General features: G+C 36.4%; 1 protein-coding gene across 1 annotated transcript in view; it reads right to left on the bottom strand.

Moving 5' to 3' along the window:
- BTRC (beta-transducin repeat containing E3 ubiquitin protein ligase) overlaps positions 1 to 23,156 on the bottom strand; it is a 196,836-nt gene that overhangs the window by 76,774 nt on the left and 96,906 nt on the right. Inside the window, exon 3 of the mRNA XM_044665502.1 lies at positions 8,650 to 8,727. Within this exon, the coding sequence (XP_044521437.1) occupies positions 8,650 to 8,727 (78 nt within the window). The remainder of the gene's footprint in view (positions 1 to 8,649; positions 8,728 to 23,156) is intronic.

Here is a 23,156-nt window from a genome sequence, read left to right as displayed (position 1 = left end):
TATACCAAGCTCCAGAACACTGAAGTGCTTCCTAAGTAAGGTACATAAGGTATACTGAACTCAGGAGTTCAGTGTAAACTAGCCTAACAGGAGAAATCAAGAGGATGAAGAATACATACTGTCCAGATTAAGACATAAATTTGGATGAAGAGCTCATAAAGTTGGTTTATCAGAATGTAGCTCTTAGCTAGACGTAGCAGATGGACAATGAACAGGACCAGAACTGAATAAGAAGAAAGCAGGCTGAAATGCCTCTGGGAAATTATACGGTATTCCCCCCCCCCCCTTAAAAAAAATACTTACCTTCCAACTTAGAATGAATAATGTGTATTGGTTTCAAGGCAGAAGAAGTTTCTAGGCAACGGGGGTTAAGTGACTTGCCCAGGTTACATAGCTAGGAAGTGTCTGAGGTCAGATTTGAATAGGACTTTTCTCTAGACTAGCTCTCAATCCACTGAACCACCTAGTTGTTCCCTATGCAGTGCTTTAAAAAACCCTCCCAAGTTTTTTCATGAAACAATCATCTTTTTAATTTTCCCATTAATCTTGGATTTCTAAGTTTAAAAAATTCGAGTTCATAATCTTTTCTGTAGATTTATATTAAATACAGAGTAATTTCTAACCTGGACAGATGAACAATCTGTTGGTTTCTAAGGTAGTTGCAGGAGTATATTTAGGGATGAATCCCCCTCCTGCCACTGGCTGCATGATCATGTGGGCATTACAATACTTTCTCTGTACCTTAGTTTCTTTGTCTGTAAAACAGGGCCGATCATGCCAACAGTGCCTACTTTTCTGGGTTTTTGAGGGGATCAAATGAGAAAGTATGTGGAAAGTGTTTTGTAAGCCTTAAAGCGCTATATAAATGCCTATTATTATTATTCTTTCTCCTTTTTAAAATGAGAGAGAAGTAAGTTTAGAGAACACTTCTGACAAACTTTAAAATGCTTCCTAACAAAAAGATAAACAAACAGATCATGAAATCTTCCAAAGGAGGGTATGATATATGTTAAGCCTTGAATTTTGTTAGAAAAAGATAAAGTCCAAATTAAGATGGGGCAAAGAAAATAATCTGATAGGTTAATTTAATTTAATTTTTTTAACCCTTACCTTCTGTCTTAGAAACAATACTGGGTATTGGTTCTAAGGCAGAAGAATGGTAAGGGCTAGGCAATGGGGGTTAAGTGACTTGCCCAGGGTCACACAGTTGGGAAGTGTCTGAGGCCAAATTTGAACCCAGGACCTCCTTTCTCTTGGCCTGGTTCTCAATCCACTGAGCCACCCAGCTGCCCCGATAGGTTAATTTTAGTCCATAATTAATATGCCAGCATATTAAAATCAGCACTTAAGCATGACTGGTGTTGCTGTTCAGGATATACATCAGAACTGCAGAATGGCAAATGAAGATAAAGATGAAACATTAATACCATGTGGTGAGTTTGTACATTATTGCAACTCTGGCCCATGCCAGAATATTTCTTCTACTGTATCTGAAGATGATGTGGATGGTATAATTATTTTTTCATTTAACATATAATGCTAGTTCAGATGAACTCCTCTTATAGTTCACATTAATTAAGGAAGAGTAGACTTCTTTTCTTTTATATTAATTCATTCTCTCAGGAATTAGATGAGGAAAGCTATAGGGAAGAAAGAAGGTATGTAGCTACTTTTACTATGCCATCATCATCAAGTTTGTTTTCAATTTAGCCAAGTTAATATTTTCTGAATTTACTCACCTACATTATCAATCCAATTGTTTATAATTTTTTTTAAACCCTTACCTTCCATCTTGGAATCAATACTGTGTATTGGCTCCAAGGCAGAAGAGTGGTAAGGGTGGGCAATGGAGGTTTAGTGATTTGCCCAGGATCACACAACTGGGAAGTGTCTGAGACCAGATTTGAACCTAGGACCTCCCATCTCTAGGCCTGGCTCTCAATCCACTGAGCTATACAGCTGCCCCCCATATAATTTTAAGGTAAAAATGTAGCTATTACATAATATTTTAAAAGTACTAGCAGAGAGCATTTGAACAGTTATGTTTTGTACTCAGAGTTCAATATTTCTTTTGCAACTGTTCACACAACAAACATTTACTGCACAATAAAAAAATACAAGCTGCAAAGATCCCTGGATTTTTTTTAAGACATGAGAGGTCTTTAACACTTTGTAAGGAACTGAAATTGAAATTTAAGTCTTAGCAAGCAAAAAGTTGTTAAGGATTATTTTGTTTTCTTCTAAAATTGCTACTTTTTGGAAAGGAAACTGTGTAACTTGAACATTGGGTAGATTCCTTTCTCTTGCATGGGGGGGGGGGAGAAGGAGGGAGGGGTAAATGGGCACTTTACCAAAGTGAAGCTAGGGGCAAATACTTAACTATTTTATGGCTACTTGTTCCTTCTGTAAAGGAACCTGTTCCTGTATATTCTTAAGAAAATCATAAGATCAATGAGTTAAAACTTGTGGAAGCCCTTTGATCTCAATAGAGAAAAGGGGGTAAATAAATTCAATGTCTTACTATTGCAAGAACACTTCTGCACTGAACGCAAATCAGTCAATACTCAAAATAGCCTCAGGCAAGATAGGTTTCTGCACTATTGCAATGTTTGAAAAGGTGGCTTCATTTCTGAACCAGAGGCAGAGAATTCTGTGTTGGAGTGCTTTAATAAGGTTTTATATTGCATATAAAGCACGCAAGCATAAACCGATAAGATGCCTGCTTGCTGAAAACTACCTTCTCTGTGAAAGCAGGCTGTAATTCTGAACAAGTTTTCAATTTTCCCACTGCTGCTAGGGTAAAACATTTTAAAGAGTTTAATTTTTTACAATAGATTCAATGACATAGGATTATCTAACAAAGTAATGGCTAATCAATAGAAGGTTTAGTTGTCAGGTGAAACATATAACACACTAAAAGGGATTGATTGCCAGACTTCTCCTTATTTACTAGGAGGTATATATTTAAAATGACACAAACTTGTTACTAGGCTGCATTCTTTTAACCTTGCAAAGAGCTGCTTCAGAAGTCTGTTCAGCAACCCTATAGCAAAACAAGATACAGTATAATGAAAATGGGTGAGAGATAGGAGTGGAGTAACCTCACAGATATATGATGGCATCCAATTATGTCAAGAGCAAGAATGTGATGTAGAAAAAACAAACACACAAAGCTACATCTCAGGCAAGAGGTACTTGGTCTTTAAAAATACCACATAGATGCTACCAAATCTGTTTCAGTAAATGCAGGGCTATAGTTGATCTCATTCTGTACTGCTCTTTGGGTAGGCTCTTTTAGGGCTTATGCAGCTAGGTACAAAAATCTTTGTTAAAAAAAAAAGTGCTGTGTCCAGATGAACTGTTAAATATAAAAGAGAATAAGGTCCATATAGACTTCGACAAGCATAAATGCTATTTCCTTTATAATTTATATACAGTAGCTCAAGCTTCTGTATGAAAATATACTTTTTATGGTCATTGCAACCCAGGAGTTCAATAATATTTTTCCCCACTAAGTCTGTGATTACACAATTTATCAAAGAATGATTACACTGAAATAAAAAAAAAACACAAAAATACCAACCCCCTATACAGTCTTCCTTTCTCCAAGTAATTTTAAGAAAGCTGGTTATTAAATTGCTTCTTTTTGAAGAGTTTTTGTAGCGAGGCACAAATTGCCAGCCATGTTTTTTGTTTTTTTTTTTAAGTTATTAGACTCTAAAGAATACAGCAGAAGCAAGAAGTTATATAAACAAATCACTTCATCAGACTTGGGAAGATCACTTTTGTCTCACTTAGGAGACCTGCATTAATTACCTTTAAGGTCTTTTACATGAACTACTTAAAATAAATGCAATTTATTTATTTATTTCAAATGAGGTGCTTCTGCCAAAGTATTAAATAATGTCTACAAATACAAAAGCATTTTTATAAATAGGTAATTAAAATAGATGACTAAAATTAAGTCAAGCTGCAAAACATTACCCAGAATGCATTGTGAGTTTTTTAATAAACATCTCAGGCATTTTTTCCCCCTATCAGAAGCCCAATGCACTCTAGGAAAAAAAACCAATGAACCTACAAGTTTTTAAAGAAAAAAATATATAATGAAATAATGCCAAAACCCAAACTAAAGTATTTACAGGAGAGTCCCTTAAGCATAGTTTGTCATATTGCAATTACACCTTGCTTAGTGCCAAGCCAAAGTCCTTAATATTACCACTAGAGGGAGAAAGTGCTTTAACACAAGGCAATGGTAGATAGGATAGGGAATGGGTTTTTCTTGAGCAATTATCATAACAAAGCTCCCTTGGCTGTGTGTACCTTCTAATTACTCAACACAATTAAAATGACTAACCTAAAACAAACAGGGAAAAAATCTTCCTGCCTGATATCAAAGACTTCATTAAATTCTTGGTTTTTTTTTCATCAATCAAATCAGAAAGAAGGGAATGCTATCATATCCAAACACTACAGCTATTAAATGAAGTAAATGCTGCTAGATTTTTTTTTTAAAGGAAGAACTGGATCTCTTGCAAAAAAGAAATGTCGTGGTATTTACCCATCTGGATGCTGCTTGAAAACAAATTGTCCTCCAAAGAGCAGAAATACAGTATGTTTTCTCTCAGTTCACTGGCTTATGAATTTGACTTTTTTTGTTGTTGTTTTGTTAATACACAGTATAATGTCATTTTGTGTGCTGGTGATGTGCTACTTTTTCCTCTTACTCACCCAACTGTGTAACAGAGCTATGCCCACTGCACTGCCCTGCTTACTATGGGCTATTTAAACTCATGTAACTTGCTTGTTGTTGCTTCTATGGAATCATTTCAAGGCATTGATTACTTGGAATGACCCAAGATTTAAAAATTTTAATGGGGGAGGGAGGTAGGGAGGAGGGAAGAACAGAGAAAACAACTTCTTATTTCTAAAAGGTTTAAATCCTTTCTTTTATAGGGTCCTGTCATTAACAGAAGATGACAACTAAGTCATTTTTCTTTCTGCTGACAATTGTGACATTTTTCCAGCAGCGTGCAAGGTGTTGAAAACCTGGCAGCTGTTACCTCCTGGGATGAAGCTACTTTTTTATCCTCCCTTGACAGTTTAACTCAGTGGGTCAGCACCTTTAAAGACTGCAAAGTATCCTTGAAGAGGATGGAGGCTTGAATTACTGCTCCCTCCCTAATCAATGTAAACCCTCACTGCAGGTGAACTCTCCTTCTATAGAGGTGCATGGGGGAGGAAAATGTAATGCCCTGAGCCAGATGGTTTTTATCTTGTTTTTAAAGAATAAAGGAACTAGCTAACAAGGGGGACAGCTACTTTGTTAGCATCTTGGCCTCTCTCATGGCTTTGCATCCCCAGGGTTCCAGCCACACAAGAGAAAGAATACAGAAAAACGTAAACACTTAAAGAAATATAACTAGAGGGCTGGCATCATGCTGCTTTCAAAGAGTTTAGAGAACTCTGTTGAATGCTTTATTTATCACTGCCCACGTTCTCAAGATGGTAAGTGGACACATACACAAAGGGCAAGGGGGTGGAGGAAGGATTAGACAGCGGTCACAATTTACTCAATTACAGAGAAAGGTTGGGTTGACAGATCTTATTAGCACTATTACAGAAGCAATGGAGGAGCTAGTCTTTCATAAAGCCATATTTTCATATGGTAACTTGTAGTTTAATATATCCTCCTCAGGCTTTTTCCCTATTTGTAGATAGGACAGAAAACTAAGAAAATAGGTAGATACATTTTCTTAACACTTCAGTGGGGAAAAGTAGAAAGAAAACTTTGGCTACCTCATGTCATAGTGTAATCTATATTTTTTGGAATCAAAGGAAAAGTAAAGTTTATAAAAGTGAAAAGATATTTTCACTAAAAGAGTATGTTGTTTCTCTTTCCTGTTTCAAATATTCCCTGCTGTTAGAAATGAAACAAGAAATCAGGTAGGCAAAATGACTTGTCTGGATAAAAAAGGCAAGTGTCTCAGGGCCACAACTTTCAGTATTCAAATAACTTTCTAAGCCCAATATTATCACAGGTAATGGCCCTTTCTCAAGGATCTCAAAAAACTTCAAATAATCTTTGAAAATGGTAAATTTAGTTTATAATGGTAAGAGCTAGTTACAATGTAACTATGACCATATGTTGAAAAAGGGCAAGAAGAGGTTCCTGAAATCCTATCAGAATACTCTGGATCAACAATACCAAGTTAGGGGGCTGGCTAGAAATGCAGCTTACATGATTCAAATCTTGCTTACATAGTTTTAGCCCACAAGGCACCTTTGACACATCTTTCCCCAGAGCTTGTCTGCTGAACAAACCAATAACAGCAAATGGCACTTCATTATTACTCCATTCAAGAGAGGGAAGGGGGAGTTTAAACAACCTGCACTATGCCTTATCTTTAAAAACAAAACAAAAACCACAACGGTGGGGTAATCAAGTTCAGGGCAGTCCTGGACAGCTGCCCTGTGACCTGCTTATGTTGACCCCTGCTATTCATCACTCATCCCTAAGATTGGGAGGGCAAGCTCCTAGGGAGTGACCACCACAATAGACAGCTACAAGCCAACAGTAATCTGGTTGGAGCAAAAACCAGATGGCACTGCAATAAATTTACAAATCTGCATTCATGGAGCTGTTAAAACACCCAGAAGCTAAAAGGCTCAGAGAGCCCCAGGAGGATCTCTTACTTCCCTGTTTCTAAAGGCCATTTCTCTTTCGGAGAACACTGAGTTCATGCTCTTCATAAAGAGAATAGAAATAAAAACCCTTGACAAAGAAGGGAGGAGGGAAAAGCGTCATGACCTAATTAATCTCTAGTGCTTGGATCTTGACTCTGAGTGATAGGTATTAGAAAAGTCATTTGGAGAGAGGGTGGGTAAGGAAGTTGTTGAATTAAATGAGGGAGGAGGATAAAGCTGCTAAAAAAAAAAAGTACAAAAAAAGCCATTCAATTCCTTTCAAATACTGCATACAACACAACTTGCAACTGTAAAATAATTCAATAACTCATGCATTTATTTTTTAAATGAATCAGATTAGTCCCATGTGTGACCTGCTGGTCCATCTGTATGCGCTGGACTTAATGGGCACGATTTTCTCTTTTGCTTCAGTTTGAAGTCTGAGAGAGATAAATTTAGTTTAATTTTCAACAGATCAGCCTATCCATTTTCCAAATGGACCATCTGGACCAGCCTATTAAAATTAATTTATAACTTTGCAGAGTGAAAATTCGTTTGTTAGCTTAAATAAAGTTGCCAAAACTTTTTTTCTCATGTCATTGTTAACTGACAGTTGTTTCTGTATAATAGTTACAGTGCTTCCACCTCTAATTTTAGCTAACTCAATAAAATACTTTTACTCAGATGTATGGGATAAATAGCTTTTTACCTTCAAGTGACCAGGTTACAATCTATCTCAATATCAATATTATAGATATTTAGTTTAAAAAAAATTCTCTCCCAAACTTACTAAATTGAACCAATTCCAACAAGGCAATCTGTTTACAAAATGGAACACAGTACTTACTGAAAAAGAATTTAAATACACAGTAGATAAAATATGACAAATGTATATTCCAGAAATTTACAGTGTGTTTGTATTTATATTTCTATGTAGATTACGGCCCAGAACTGTGCCATGACCAAAATGAAAATGATCTCTTTTTGTTTATGAGTGGTGCTTTTTCTCTCCTCTAATCTACGAGAGAGAGAGAGAGAGAGAGAGAGAGAGAGAGAGAGAGAGAGAAGACAGATGGAAAAAGAGGGAGATGCAAGAGAATTAGCAATTGATGCCTTTTGGTTTCTGCTGACCCCTTGAAAACTATCTTCAGTTGAAGAGTTATAAAGAAAATGAGGTTCACCATACAAGTAGGTGGTCATCTAAGCTAAGATTACAGAAACTTTGGCTTTTGGAAGTAATTTATTGGTGCATTCATTTGGTACAAAGGAAAGATAGTACAAGACAGCAGTAACAGAGAGCAAAGCATTTCTTTTGACCCATGGGACACTCTTTTGACCATAGTAACTTTCTTTGTTGTTTTCAGAATTTCTTATTTCTATAAAAAGGGCACCACAAAACTAAACTTTCACAGGTAAAAAACTGGAAAAAGACATGGAGAATATTCAATGATGCTCACATCATACATACAACTTAACTATTCACCTCTCTCTATCTTTTTCCTTCTCTGTCTCTCTGGGGAAAGTGGGATGAAGAGGAGAAAAAGCAAAACCAATAACTAAGAAGAAGTTAGTTCCACTTTAGGTCTGTCAGGTTTGCTAAACAAATCATATAAATGACTTTATAATTAAGCCAAATACTGACTATGCCCAAGGAAAAAAATCAGGTTCTTTTTCCTGCACAAGGAATCTTACTTTCATTATGATTTCATTACATGTAAGAAACTGACTGTCATGAACATGCTTACCACTGATATTAGGAAGTGATTTTTTTAAAAGACAAAAATTGGAAATATACGTACATATATTTCTTGCCAGGCTAGGTTCTAAGAACTCTTAAATTCCAGAGCAGATAAAAGAAAGTTGAGGATTGCTTTTTGTTTTTTGCTATTGGAGTGTGTGTGTGTGTGTGTGTGTGTGTGTGTGTGTGTATTTGTGTACTTAAAGTTAGACTGAATTTCATACCTGTCTAAGTGAATTCTTCTCTGGTATTATCTTCCTAGGGGGCTCGTCATTATTACAGTCTTCTCTCTCTGAGGAATTCTGTGAAAGAAAGTAAGCTTTAATTCAGTTCTCATCATCTCCAACATTATTCTGTGGGAGGAAACTGAATAACAACTATCATTCTTCAAGCTAACACATTATATCTATGTGCTTAATTATTTGTATGTAAACATGTGCACATATGTATACAAACACATGTCCCAATACAGGCAGGGACACACTTATTAAAAACACATGTACACAGTGTGGAAGTTGGGAGGAGGTTGGGCTTCACAAATGTTTAAGGCACTGCATAGTGACTAATGCTTATCACAGGACAGGTTTATCTCCTTCTAATGCAGCAGGCACTAGATGCAAATAGGTACAAAAGTCTAGGCTTATCTGATGAACACTTAAAATGTGATCAAAATTTTATGTATATCCCTTTTCAAATGACTGGTTTTCAACTATGCCAAATGCTATCAGAAAAAAAATAAAATTGCCAATTTTAATATTTAGTTTTATATATTTTTTTCTAAGACTGGTCTCAGAGCAGAGCAGGGATTAGGAATAGGCAAAATAGGAAACCAGTCAACTTAGATAATGGTGGTGAGAGTGGAAGCTGGTGAATACTTTTGGATATTATTTTTATGAAGGGTACTTTAAAACATTTTTTGAATACATCTTTTTAACATGAGAAAATTTAGCTTTTCGTGGCATATAGGTGTTTGTTTTATGAAAAGTCAGGTCTTCAGTGTAAGAATCTCTGTGTTACAAGCAAGCAAAGCCTCCAGAGGACAATAATTTGCAGGAGGAGCAATTTTCTTTCAAACTTTACCCAAATCATATCTTCTGGGCCCTAGAACTAGGTCTACATTCTTACCTCTTTTCTCTTTCTTTCCTAGAGGGCTAATTACAGAAAGCCAAAATTAATTCAAGATTAATTCAATAGGAAACAGCTAGATGGGTCAGTAGACAGAGTGCTGGGCCTGAAGTCAGGAAGATTTGCTTTTAAATCTAGCTTCATATTTCCTGGCTGTGTGACCCTGGGCAAGTCATTTAATCTCTGGTTGTCAAACAATGGGATCTGCTAGGAGAAGGAAATGGAAAACCACATCAGGATCCTTGCCCCATGAAAAGCTCTGGTCCATGGAGTCACAAGTTGGACACAACTGAACAATCTATTAACCACAATTAATTTGTTAATTCAAATATGAGGATTGATTTGTAAAAACTTTTGGCGTTTGTCATTACCAAATAAAAGGGATGACACAGGAATTTTCATATGCTTAGGAAGAAAACATACCTAAATAAAATTTCCTCTAAAGCAAAGTTCATAAGTAACAATAGCTATATTGAATTATTAAGGTCAAGTAAGTTTTGTAAACTAGAAAAGAGATAAAATTCCAACAATTTTAGCATCTACATTTATAGCACTAAAATTTGAACTATCCTCTTTTAAGACAGTATCATTTATTCAATATTAATTAGAAACCATTTTGTTTCCAGAAATGAAAATCAATTCTGTTAAAGTCTCTATGAAAGTTTTCATGAGAGTTTCAAGTCAAGCATATATCCTAGTGCAAAAGCAGAGGTTCTTAACTTTTTTTGAGTTTTGGATCTCTTTGACAGCCTAGTGAAGACTATGGACCCCTTTTCAGAATAATGTTTTGAAATACATAAACTATAATACATAGAGATCACAAAAGAAACCACTTATGTTGAAATAGTTATTAAAATATATTTTAAAACAAGGTCACATATCCCAAGTTAAGAACTCCTTTAAAGAGCATTTTGAGTCCTAAAGGTTGATATGAATTGGACATGGATCTCTACAATAGTTCTAGAGATCCAATGCTCTTTTTGGGTAGACACGAAACTCCTATGGCTTTATCTGGAGGTAAAATCTGTGATGTTTTAAATATGATGTCTCTAATTTATGATTATCCATAAAAAGTTAGAATTACAAAAGAAAAAACCACATATTATCATAGCACTGGAAAAGAGGCCAGGAACTTGAGATTTTTGTTTTTCTCCATATCAAATGAAGGAATGATTACTGTCTACTAATCATTTGAAAAGGGCAATAAAGATTATTCTTATTACTTAAAGAGTGCTAAATGAAAACACTGTCCACAAATACAGGAGTATATAGAAAAGGAAAAGTCAAGTTCATACTTATATCATTTGTGTATTTTATCTTTAGAAAAGAAATCCTAATAAACCAGTTTATACAATAAAACTTTAGCTAATATCTGCAGCATCTAATTTATAAGCAATTATTTCTAAACCCCCAAAGCTGGCCTATTATTTTTCTCCTTAAAAAAATTTATTTAATAGAATTTATTTCTATGTATCTCAGTTCCTCTCTCCTTTCCTCACATCATAGAAGGCAGCACCCAACAAAAAAGATGTGCATATATAGATTATGTCTTTCATGTTTCCAGTTTTTAGTTCATTCTCTTAAGGTCAACATTCACAAGTAATTCTTCAAATATTAATTCCATAGCTGTATATAATATTCTCTTGGTTTCATTCTTCATTACTTCATGTAGATCTTTCCAAGTTTTAATAAAATTAACCTGTTCATTTCTTATGGCACAATAATATTCCATCATAATCATGCATCACAATTTGTCCAGTAATGTTTTTAAAAAACATCTTGCCATCTGTCTTTGAATCTATTCAAAGTATCAGCTCCTAGGCAGAAGAACAGTAAGGGCCAAGCAATGGGGGTTAAGTGACTAGTCCAGGATCACATTGGAAGTATCTGAGAAAAAATTTGAACCCAAGACCTCCCATTTTCTAGTCTTGGCTCTCTATCCACTGAGACACCTAGCTATGTCCAACCCCATTATCATTTTTAATCAGATAATTCAAATCTGGTTAACTGAATACCAAGGCTCTTGCACTTACAAACTTTTTGGTGTATTTGCATACTGGTAAAATTCTGTTATAACAAAATGAAATAGCAAGATGTTTTGTTTTAAAGAAATTTAGTAATAACCAAAACACTGTTTATAATCTACAGATGCTCAAGATTAAAGGAAAATTTATGCCAAGTTTCTCTAATCTTATGTGAAAACAAGTGTTCTGAATTAAACAGGAACAAGGGGGAGATGTCCTATATATCTCTATTTTCTTACTTCACATTTCTAACATTGTGTACATTGTGTTGTTTGATTTTAGTGAGTAGGAATTAGTTCCTGTCAGGAAAAAATGGAAGATTATCTGAGGTATAACCGATTAACAATAGAACAGGAAAACTGAATGAATAGCTCAATTAACACCTCCCCCCACCCCCAAAAGCAAAGCAAAGAATACACATGAGCTTTTACTATAAAGAGTTAACAATAAAAAAGGGTCAGAGAAAAATAATGTTAGAGTAAATTTATAATAAAAGTTTTCCTATGGATCACCCAACAGTACATAAAAATGACATAAAAAATAGTGATTTGTAATGCTACTTGGCATGGTAAGATTTTATTCCTGCATTTTATACTTGGCCAAACTTGGCTGTTTTCAAGCCAAGATACCAAACTGACAGCTCATTTTGTGGCACTTCACCCAAATAATTATACTATTTTATCTTACTTCAATGAAACTAGGGTAGCCTTCTGGAATGGCTCTGGATCCCATTTCTCCACTGTTTTTTGGTGTTTTTTTTGTTTTGTTTTTTTTGGTGGCAATAAGGCAACAAACATATAAAAGCCGAAAAGCCAAAAAATTATACCACCTTATGAAAGATAGTCAATTCATTCCAAAGAAGAAAGAGGTCCTCAGATGAGTTTGGTAATATACCCATTACCAAAAGAAGGCTTCTCACACAAAAGCAGAGAAATTGGGGGGTGGGGGTGGGGAAGGGGACACTGAAGAAACAAGAAATGAAAAAAGTGGAGAAAATAAGAGTTTGAAAAGACAGATGGACATAAGTGGCAATTATTAGTTGCAATGAGGGAGGTAAGCAGTAGACACTCTGATAGCAGAGAAGAAATAAGTCAGTGATGAAGAAACAAAAAACAGACCAGCTTTGCAATTTGGGAGGGCAAACAACAACTTGTATAGCAGAACCATAGTCTTTGATGGGATGGGACCTCTCTTTGTGTATGTTGGGTATATATAATCACCTGTATATACAATTTCAATATCACCAACCCTGGAAAGCAAAGACCAGTTCTTGAACATTTGCATGTACCAAATAGCCACCTGTAAATGATCTCCAAGGCCTCAGCTACCTACAAAAAGGCATCTGCACCACAACTCAAAAGTCACACCTTCAATGTTTCCATGCTGGAACTATGCCAACTAATACATTTCGGAAATTTACAGGGCACATGGAAGAAAATAAAGGATTTTGTTCTTCATTTACATATATCATAGTAACTGATTTTCAAAATTATGACTGCGAGTCAAGAAGACTAAATTACACTCTAAGAAAGCAATGCATCAGAAAGGTACATAAATGTATTTTAGAAAGATCCCAATAAAATAAAATTGAAAAGTTCTAAACCTCTATAGTAAACTATCCTAGAGGACTTCTATGGAATTCTAAAATGATAGCTTACATCAATAATTTAAATATATGGTTTCAACTAGTGTGAATACTCTCTTCACTGATGCAAATAATAAAACTCTTCAATGGTGTTTCCAGAATTGTGCTGGTGAAGTGTGGATGAAAGGTATTGGTAAAATACACTTAAAAACAAACATTTCAGTTACAACTTCAGAGTTAACTACAGACTTTTAACTGTGTTCAGGGCTATGATAACTTTAGTATTGCTGCTGAAGTTTGAGAAGGCCTGGGGAAACACATGCCATTGGTAGAAACACAATACATCATCAGATCTTAAGACTGCATTTTGAATATTTTCTGCGAAGCAAGAACATGAAACTGTTTGTTCAATGAATGACAGAAGGCAAGGAAAGAAATGCTGAATAAAAGGGAGACAGTTGGTATGAGTTCAGAAGTCTTGAAATCAACATATCTGAAACTCCACTTCCTTCCTCCCCCAATTTCCCTGTCACTCATTAATGCTGCCAACCATTTCCCTAATCACTCAGGCTTGAAAGTTTGGGATCATTTCTGACTTATTCCTCTTCTTCACCCATGAAATCTGATCAGTTATTAAGGTCTATCAATTTTCCCTTCAAAATCTCTTTCATATTCATCTATTCACCCATCCCTATGTCTGTAATCCCACTGTTAACTAATACCCAAGTGCAAAAACTATCAATACCTTCTGACTCGATTATTGCTAAAGTTTACTAGCTAAAATCTCCCTAACTTGATGCTTTGCCCTATCTCTCTTTTTCCTCTCCTTCAATTATTTGCTAACAGTGCCAGATGAATATTCCTTAAATACTTTCATCATTCTGATACTCGTCTGCTCAAAAACCTTCAATGGTTCCCTATTACCTCCTATACAAAATATAATACTTTGTCTGGTTTGAAAGGCCATCCAAAATCTCTTACCAGTTTCTCTGCAACTTTATTTTCCACTACTACTCAATTTACAAAACTCTGCTCTAATCAGGCATTCAATAAATTTGTCGAATCTTTGCTGTCCCACAAACACATTATCTCTCTTCCTAACTGCTCTCCTGCCTTTACATTTCCTTAATCAAAATCCTACAACCTTTCAAAGTACAATTCATATCTTAAGTTCTAATTTCTTAAACTATTTTTCCTTATCTAATTCTCACAAATCTCCTCCTCTAAATAAAGGTCTTATAGACCTTACTTACACAACTGTGCATTTAACAGAATTGTTGTAATCCACCCCATACCTTCATATGATGCAGGTCCAATATAGAATCTGTGTTAGATACTAATCCGAGAGAGAATAGACAAATAATAATTTTATTGAACTTTCCAGAGAAATAGGCCAAGGTCCTATAAACTCTATTACCTTCTATTTTTGATATGGTATAGTAGTACTCTTATTTTTAAAAATAAAAAACTTAAAAACAAACTTAATATCAAATAAAATGAGCATTGTCATATGCAAAGTAGAATAGAAAAAAGATTATATGTGGAATTGTAAACCTGTATTATGTAGAGCTTGTTTTTCTTTGTAAATAGAATAAATCCAACAAAAGCTGTCCTGCTTGTCTGTTACCTTTTGGCCTTCGTTCTGTTCTTTTCTGTCTCAGGCTTAGTGGATTGGCACAGTAGTGATATCCATTTCATGTCCTATTGTTCTCAACTTGTTTTTTTAAGACTATGTCCTCAAATGGATTATAAGCTCCCTGAAGACATGGGATGTAATTTTTTCTAATACTTTAAAGAATCCAGTACAATAGGATGATAGGTCCTGAGCAGAAAGATACTACAGGGGCATTTTATTCCAACTTCCTCATTTTACAAATAAGAAAAACTGAGGCTTGGAAAAGTTAAGTGACTTACCCAAGATTACACAGGTAGTAAGTGTCAGGGATAAGATTTTAACCCAGATCTTTTGATTCCAGAATTAGAACTACTGCACTAATACCACATAACCTCCTGTAAAAAGTGAGGACAGATGTCAAAAGTGGGATTCAAACTCATGCTTCCTTGTACACATGAAAACATCCTTGAATAAGAAAAAACAAGTTTGAGACTAGTGGCTTTGATCACTTAGCTCTACTGATGTCAGCAATTCTGCCATCCTGCTCAATAAATTCTCCAGTCCATACTGCCACTAGAGCGATTGTCTGACCACATCATTCCCCTTATCAAATTCTAATGGTTTCATATTGTCTCTAGGATAAACTATTATAAACTGTGTAGCTCTGAAGGTCCTTCACTTCTAGCATATTATTCCACTCCTGTGTTCTACACAATCCAGCCAAATGGTTTTCTCTGTTTCTTTCAGGATACTCCATCTCCAGTCTTGGTGCTTTCTACTATACCACCCATGGCAATATTCTTAGAATCTTCCTCTTCTTTCAGGACACAAAGAAGTCTTTTCTTATTCCCATAAATACTGTTATCCTTTCCCTCTCAAACTACCTTGTATTTCACTACTTTTTATTCATTTGTAGCTATTTCTTTATACTTATTCTGAATAATTTATATATGTTAGCCCTTCCTCTCCCCCTTCCTGGAGAGAAGGGATTGTTTCATATTTTGTATTTGTATCTCTAGCCCTGAGCACAGTGTTTGGCATATAGTGGATCTTTAATAAATGCTTGTTGATTGATTGGTTGGCGGGCTGATTAGTTGAAATTCTTAGAAGACAAAGCAATCATTTCACTACTTAGCTGGAACATGGATAAATAAATCAATAACCAAGAAACTTCCATCAAAGTGTCTACCCCAAATTCAGATGGAAAACAAAACCACATTTGATAGCTAGGAGGAAGTTCTCTTAAGGGTAACCAGGACAATTGATGGTTTAGAACAAGGGTTGGCAACGTATGGCTCTTTCTGCAAGAGCCATAAAGTCAAATTTTTTTCAGGCGCTGTTACAGGAGTGCGCACTGTGAGCACTGTACAGCTCTCACGGAATTAAACCCCTGGGTTAGAACCATTGCTATGTTCCATGTAGTCCACTGAAGGGATTATCTGATATTTTCAGTTATCTACTAGTGGATTTTCCTGTCTTACCTTTTCTTTTAAACATTTAAAAACTATTTAACAATAGCATAGCCCAGATATTCAGAAAAGATGTAGTAATGGTTTGACTGGACACAGCTTCCCTCCCTCCACATTTATTATGATGGATGCCTGGTCAGAATTTTATGTCAAACCAAAGCAGCCTCCAACTAATCTTGTACTGGTTTTTGTATTTAGGCAACTAGGAAGCTGAACCAACAGTTTGAACCTTAGACCTCTAAGTCTCAAAGACAATTTCATCACCTTTAGGGGAAAAATAACCTAACCTATGTGGCAAGGACTTTAGTAGATGTGTTGCTTCTATCACAAATGGCTTTTTCTCAGTTCTTATCCATGTTGATCTTTCTGCTATATCTGGTCTCATTTACATATATGTATATCTAGTTATTTTAATCAGTAACAATCCACCTCCTCACCCTTATACCCCAACCAAGGTTCCTATCCTCAACTGAGAACACAAGAAAAACGAAATCTGTTACAATCATGCATAGTTGATCAAAATAATTTTCTAGATTGGCCATGTCCAAAAGTGTATTTGCCTCATTCTATATGCTGAGTCCTTCATTGACTGCTCTATCAGGAGGTAGGCAACATGTTTCATCATTAGTCCTCTGGAAACATGGTTGGTCATTATAATATACTAGAGTTCAGCACAACAGTATTCCATCTCACATATATACTATAATTTATTCATCAATTCCCCAATTTATGGACACCCACCTTTCTCTTCTTTCCTTCCTATTTCCTTCTTGAGTAGAATGCATTTTTGTACTTAACTAACTCTCTTCTTTTGACCAGTTCAAATGAAAGTGAGGTTCAAGTGTTAGACATTCCTTTCATTTCTTACTTCTTGTTTGGACAGATATCTATTTGTATACCCTGATTCTGTGAGTTTCCTTCAATTTTCCTTTTCTCTTCTATCTGTGTATTCTTTCCCTCTCTTTCCATTCTTAAGATCATCAAGGCAAAACAGAACTACTCTCAGAAAGACAAGACAGAACTACTTGTCTAAGGGGATTCCCTCTTTGACCTCTTGATGATGTTTGGGACACATGTATTATCTCTTTATATTTGAATAAGTAATTTATCCTTGTTTGGTTCTTTATCATTATTCATTTGTTTACTTCTTTTTTCATAAGGAATGCTTGGAAGTTCTCTGTTCATTAAAAATCTATTTTTCCCCCTTTGGGATTATACTAAGTTATAAGTTATGTTTGGCAATAACTCAGTATCTTTTGCCTTGTAGAAAACTTATTCCAAGTTCTCTACTCTTTTATGAGAGTAACTGCTAAGTCAAGTGTGATGCTGACAATGGCTTCTTGGTACTTGAATTCATTTTTTCTGCTTTCCTTTGACTGGAAACTCTGGGTTTTTGCATTTCCTAGGAGTTTCCATTTTGGGGTTTCTTTTAGGTGACTGATGGATTCTATTTCTACTTTGCTCTCTAGTTCTAAGAAATCTGAGCAATTTTCTTTTAAGATTTCCTAAAATATGTTTAGGCTCTTTTTTTGTGGGGAGAAGGGAATCATGTTATTCTTAAATACTATCTTTTCAATCTGTTTTCCAGGTCAGTTGTTTTTACTTTGAGACATCTCATATATCCTTCTTTTTTTTTTTTTTTTTAGCTTTTTGATTTTTTTTTTTTTTTTATTATTTCTTATTGCCTGATGGGACTCACCTGTTCTATATGGTCCATTCTAGTTTCCAGTAAGTTTGTTGCTTGGATAAGGTTTTATACATCTTGTGATAAGCTTTTAAGGCCCTTTCCAATTCTTCCATAGCTAACATTTCTTTTTAAGATGTTTCCCCCTCAATTCTACTCATTCCATTTATAAAAAAACTTTTTTAAAACTTAAAAACAACAAAAACAACTTCATATCTTCTAGGAATTCTATTTGAGTTTGTACCCAATCTGTGTTTTTTCCCCCTCAAAGCTTTACTTATAGATGTTTTGGAATCATTCTCTTCTTCTACATTTATGTCTTAAGCTTCTTTGCCACCACAATAGCTCTTTATGGTAGAGTTGTTTTTTGTTCGCTTGCTCGTTCTTTTAAGACTTTGGACTTAATGTTAGGGCTGGGCTCTGTGGCACTTCTAAGGGAAGGTATGGGTTGGTCCTATTTCTGTTTTCTTGGTGTATTGAATATTCTATTATTCCAGGATCTCAGGGACAGCCTGGAGAAATGCAAGCTTTCACTGCTCTCAGAGTGGTTAGATCTAGAGCAAAGTCTGGTTACTTCCCTCCTGGACCCTCTGGTCTAAGCTCTTGACCTAGGTTTGGGTATGAGCCAGAGAAGGCTGCTACTGTATACATTCAGCTCTATCAGCCAGCTAGAAAGCTCTGTTGGTTCACAGTGGTAGAACTGCATACTATTCTTTGGTCTGGAGTTCTTGCCCTGATTATTCCTCATAGAGGCTAAAAATGAGACTCTGCTCAGTGATTAGGGCCTGAGCCTCGATTCTGTTGTTGACTTCTAAATTTCTATTCTTAGTTTATTGTCTTATTGTCTAGAGCCTCCCTACCTAGAAAACTACCACTATATGCAAGCCCCCTTTTCAATTTGCCCTGGAGTGAATGATAAAGCTGCCAGTTGGCACCAATACCCTGGTATGGGTCTGGGATCTCCTCTTTAGTTGGAGCACTGCCTCTCTTTGGGCACTGGAGTGCTCCATGTGCAGTGTGTTTCTGGCCTGAACCAAAACCCCTGCAGACCTCCCTGTCTGTCTCATTATGCTGAGCTGGACTGGACAAATGACTCACTGAGACTTTTTCCGGAATTTGCCCATCAGGATTTAGTCTAGTGCATTTTCTAAAGTTTGAAGTAATTTCTTGGAAGAGAGTCTACTACATTGCTTCCTACTGCTCTGCTATCCTGGCTCCATTCTCTTCCCTGCTTTTTTTCCATGGACCATTCTAAGAATATATAGAAAGATAAGTTAAATTAACCCACTTACTCATATGGAGGAACTCTTTTATCCTACCTTGATTCTTTATTGCACTCAGAGCACTGCTCTAAGCCTTTATACCATCACATTACAGGAGTAGGAAAATAGTTATACATTAAGTCTTCTGGACCTATGCTTTGCCTCTGATTCCCTCTATATCACTCCCCATTCTCTCCTCCTTTGCTTGAGGTTTCTGAATAAGAAGTGACACTTCTTTTCATACAGGCTAATCCTTCCGAGGCCCATCCCTTCCCTTCCAGCTTCTGTGGGGGTTTCCCTCTTCAATTATCATTTTTTTCTTATCTTCAATCTCTTCACATCAACTAATTCTTTCCCTGCCACCTACATATATGCCCAAAAGACCCCCCCACTTAAAAAAAAACAAAACAAATCTTAATTCTGCTTTTCCTTAGTTAGTTATTCATCTCCTCTGGCTCACTGCCAAAGTTTATTCCAACCACGTAAAGGCTTAGTGTCAAGCTGACTTGATACCTCTACTGAAACTGTTTCTCCAACATTACCAATGATCTCTTAAATAATAAATTTCACAGCCTTTCTCAAGTCTTATCCTTTATGAGACCTCTTTCCAACTATTGGTTCAACTACTTTTGACTCCTCTCTCAGTTCTGATGACATTCATTCTCTTCCTATCTGATCATTACTTTCTTTCTTTGGTGGACCATCACCTCTTTCTATCCCCTAATAGTGAGTGTCCCACAAAACTCCATCCTGGGCCCTCTTCTCTTATTTATATTTTCATTCTTGGTAAGCTCATTAACTTTCACAAATTCAATTATGATCTTTTGCAATTTATTCTTAAACTGACATATATGCAATCCTAATCTCCCTAGGGTTCTTACTCCAAATCATCACTGTAGAGTAGTAAATATCTCTACCTCTAGATCCCACAGCCATTTCCAATTGAACATGTCCAAAACAGAGTTTTGTTGAGGGCATAATTATCCTCCCAGTCACCTATGCTTGAAACTGAAGTTTTATCCTCTACTCATCCCTCATATGTCCTCCACACATTAAATTCATTTTCAAGTCTTGTCATTTCTTCCTTCACAAGCTCTCTCAGGAATAGCCCCATTTCTCTACTTACACAGCCAACACCAAGTTAGTTCAGGTCCTCATCACCTATCTCTCTCATGGACTACTGTAATAACCTTTTCGTTGGTTTCCCTCCATCAAGCTTCTCTCCTTTCCCAACCTTCCTTCATTTAGTTGCCAAAGTGATTTTCCTAAAGCATAGCTCTGATATTACCCATCAATCTACTACAGTGACTCCCTATAATCTCCAGGATTAAATATAAAATTCTCTATTAGGCCCTCAAAGCCCTTCACAACCTGACCCTTGCTACTGAGTTTCTAGTATTCTTATATTTTATTCTCCTTCACATATTCTACCATCCAACTATACTGGCCTTCTTGCTGTTCCTCATACAACATTCCATATCCTGACTTCCTGCTTTGTCACAGGCCGTCCCCTACACCTGGAATGCTCTCCCTCCCTTTTTTACCTCTACCCTCTGCCTTCCTTAGCTCTCGTTAAGATTCAGCTTAAATCCCACCTTTTATAGGAGGCCTTTCCCAGTGCTCCCACAATGTTATTAGTAACTTTCCTCTGAGATTACTTTGTATTTACACACACACACACACACACACACACACACACACACACACACACACACACACACACCACACTCTCACTCACTCTCTCTCTCTCTCTCTCTCTCTCTCTCTCTCTCTCTCTCTTACATGCAAAGTTATTTACATGTTGTCTTCTCCATTAGAATGTGATCTCCTTTGGGGCATCTGGATAGCAAAGTGGATAGAGTGTCAGGCCTAGAGTTGGAGGACCTGGGTTTAAATCTGGTCCAAGATATTTCTTTGCTGTAGCCCTGGGCAAGTTGCTTCACTTGGATTGCCTAGCCCATGCTAGTCTTAGAATTGACAGTAAGAAGAAAAGGGTTTAAAAAAGTAAACTCCCTGAGGGTAGGGACTGTCTGTTTCTGCTTTTTTGGTATCCTATATCCTTAGTACAGTCTGGAAAAGAGCTGAGCGCATAATAAATCTTTGTTTACTATCATCCATCCTAAACTATCACTCTTTACAATTCAAGATTTCTGTTGAAATTACCTCTCAGTCACCAGAATAGCACCCCAATAATGATCCTCAATTCTATACACACTAGATCAATAAACATTTATTAAGTGTCCACTGTATGCCAGGCTTTGCTAAGCACTGAGAAACAAAAAAGAAGCAAAAGACAGTCCCCACCCTTAAGAAGTTTACAATTTAATGAAAAAGACAAACGGCAAATAAATATATATGAAGCAAGCAGTATACAGGAAAATTAAATGAGGAGGCATTAGAATTGAGGGGTAGGGGAAGATTTCCAATAAAAGAAGGTATTTTAGTTGGAACTTAAAGGAAGCTTGGGAAGTTATCAGGCAGAGTAGAGGAGGGAGAATACCCCAGGAACTGGGGACACTCAGAGAAAATGCTATAAGTAGAAATATAGAGTACTTTGCAAGTGAATGGCTAGGAGGCCATAGTCCCAGGATCCTCCCCCCATATCCAATTAGTTGCTAAATCCTGCCAACTTTATTCCTACAACATTTTTAACATTCATTCCCTTTGTCTCCTCTCTAGGCCATCTACCCTAATTCAAGTCCTTATCACCTCTTGCCTAGACTACTGTTATAGTCATCTGACTGGATTTCTAGCTTTCATTCTCTACTGTTTCTAATTTGTCCTCAGTACAGTTATCAAAATAATCTTTCCAAAGTCCAAGTTTGACTATCTTATTCAAGAATTTGAGACTCCCTATTGTCCCTAAGATAATATACAAATTCCTTGGTTTAGCATTTAAAGTTCTTCATAATCTCCACATACTTTAAGATCCACTGACAATATAACAATGCCCTTCTTGCTGTTCGTTGCACTAGCCACTCTATGTCCTGAAACAGAGTACTTTCACTAGCTGTCTTCTATTCCTGGAATGTTCAGCCTCCTCATCTCCACCTCTTGGTTTCCCTGGCCTCCTTCAAGTTTCAGTTAAAATCTCACCTTTTGGGGGCAGCTGGGTAGCTCAGTGGATTGAGAACCAGGCCTAGAGACAGGAGGTCCTAGGTTCAAATTTGGACTCAGACACTTCCCAGCTGTATGACCCTGGGCAAGTCACTTGACCCTCATTGCCTAGCCCTTACTACTCTTCTGCCTTGGAACCAATACATAGTATTGGTTCCAAGACAGAAGGTAAGGGTTTCACCTAATAAATAAATAAATAAAAGCTCACCTTTTACAAGAAGACTTACCTGTGCATCTTCTTTCTCTCATATATGCATATATATATGTATATATACACACAACATATATTCATACAGTTATGCATATACACATCACAGCATGATGTATGGACTCCCACAAGAATTGGATTGAAATGGAACAGTTGCACAAAGATACCAGCCTCAATTCTCTCTTCAGAATCATTGAAGTTCAGTGGCAAGACAAAAGTCAGAATGATCGGTGATGTCTTGGGATGACCTTGGCATCTTTGATGGCTGACCTAGTTCTAAGTGCTCCACAGAGTCTGCTTCAGTTGCCTTTGTGGCTATTGGAACAAATTGTTCTCATCTGCCCATTCCACTAGGGGAAGTCTTCACATGCTTGGGGAAGACATCCCCCTAATTCCCTGACAGGTTTGAGGCCTATCAGTTATCCTCAACCTGTTTTAGTCCACCCGCTAGAAAGGTTTTTGCTGGAGTGTGGCCACTGAACATGCTATAGCTTCTTGGAGCTGGGTCAGAGTTGAGTGAAAGGTAAACACCAAATGTGGATGAGTAACCCTGAAAAGGGTATGGCAAGTCCTTATAACAGTTGTTAGTCCTCCCAGAACACTTTATATACCTCATATACACATATATATCGTGTTCATACA

Source organism: Gracilinanus agilis, chromosome 2, assembly GCF_016433145.1.
Source record: "Gracilinanus agilis isolate LMUSP501 chromosome 2, AgileGrace, whole genome shotgun sequence".
NCBI lineage: Eukaryota > Metazoa > Chordata > Mammalia > Didelphimorphia > Didelphidae > Gracilinanus > Gracilinanus agilis.
This window is presented reverse-complemented; position numbering and strand designations above follow the sequence as displayed.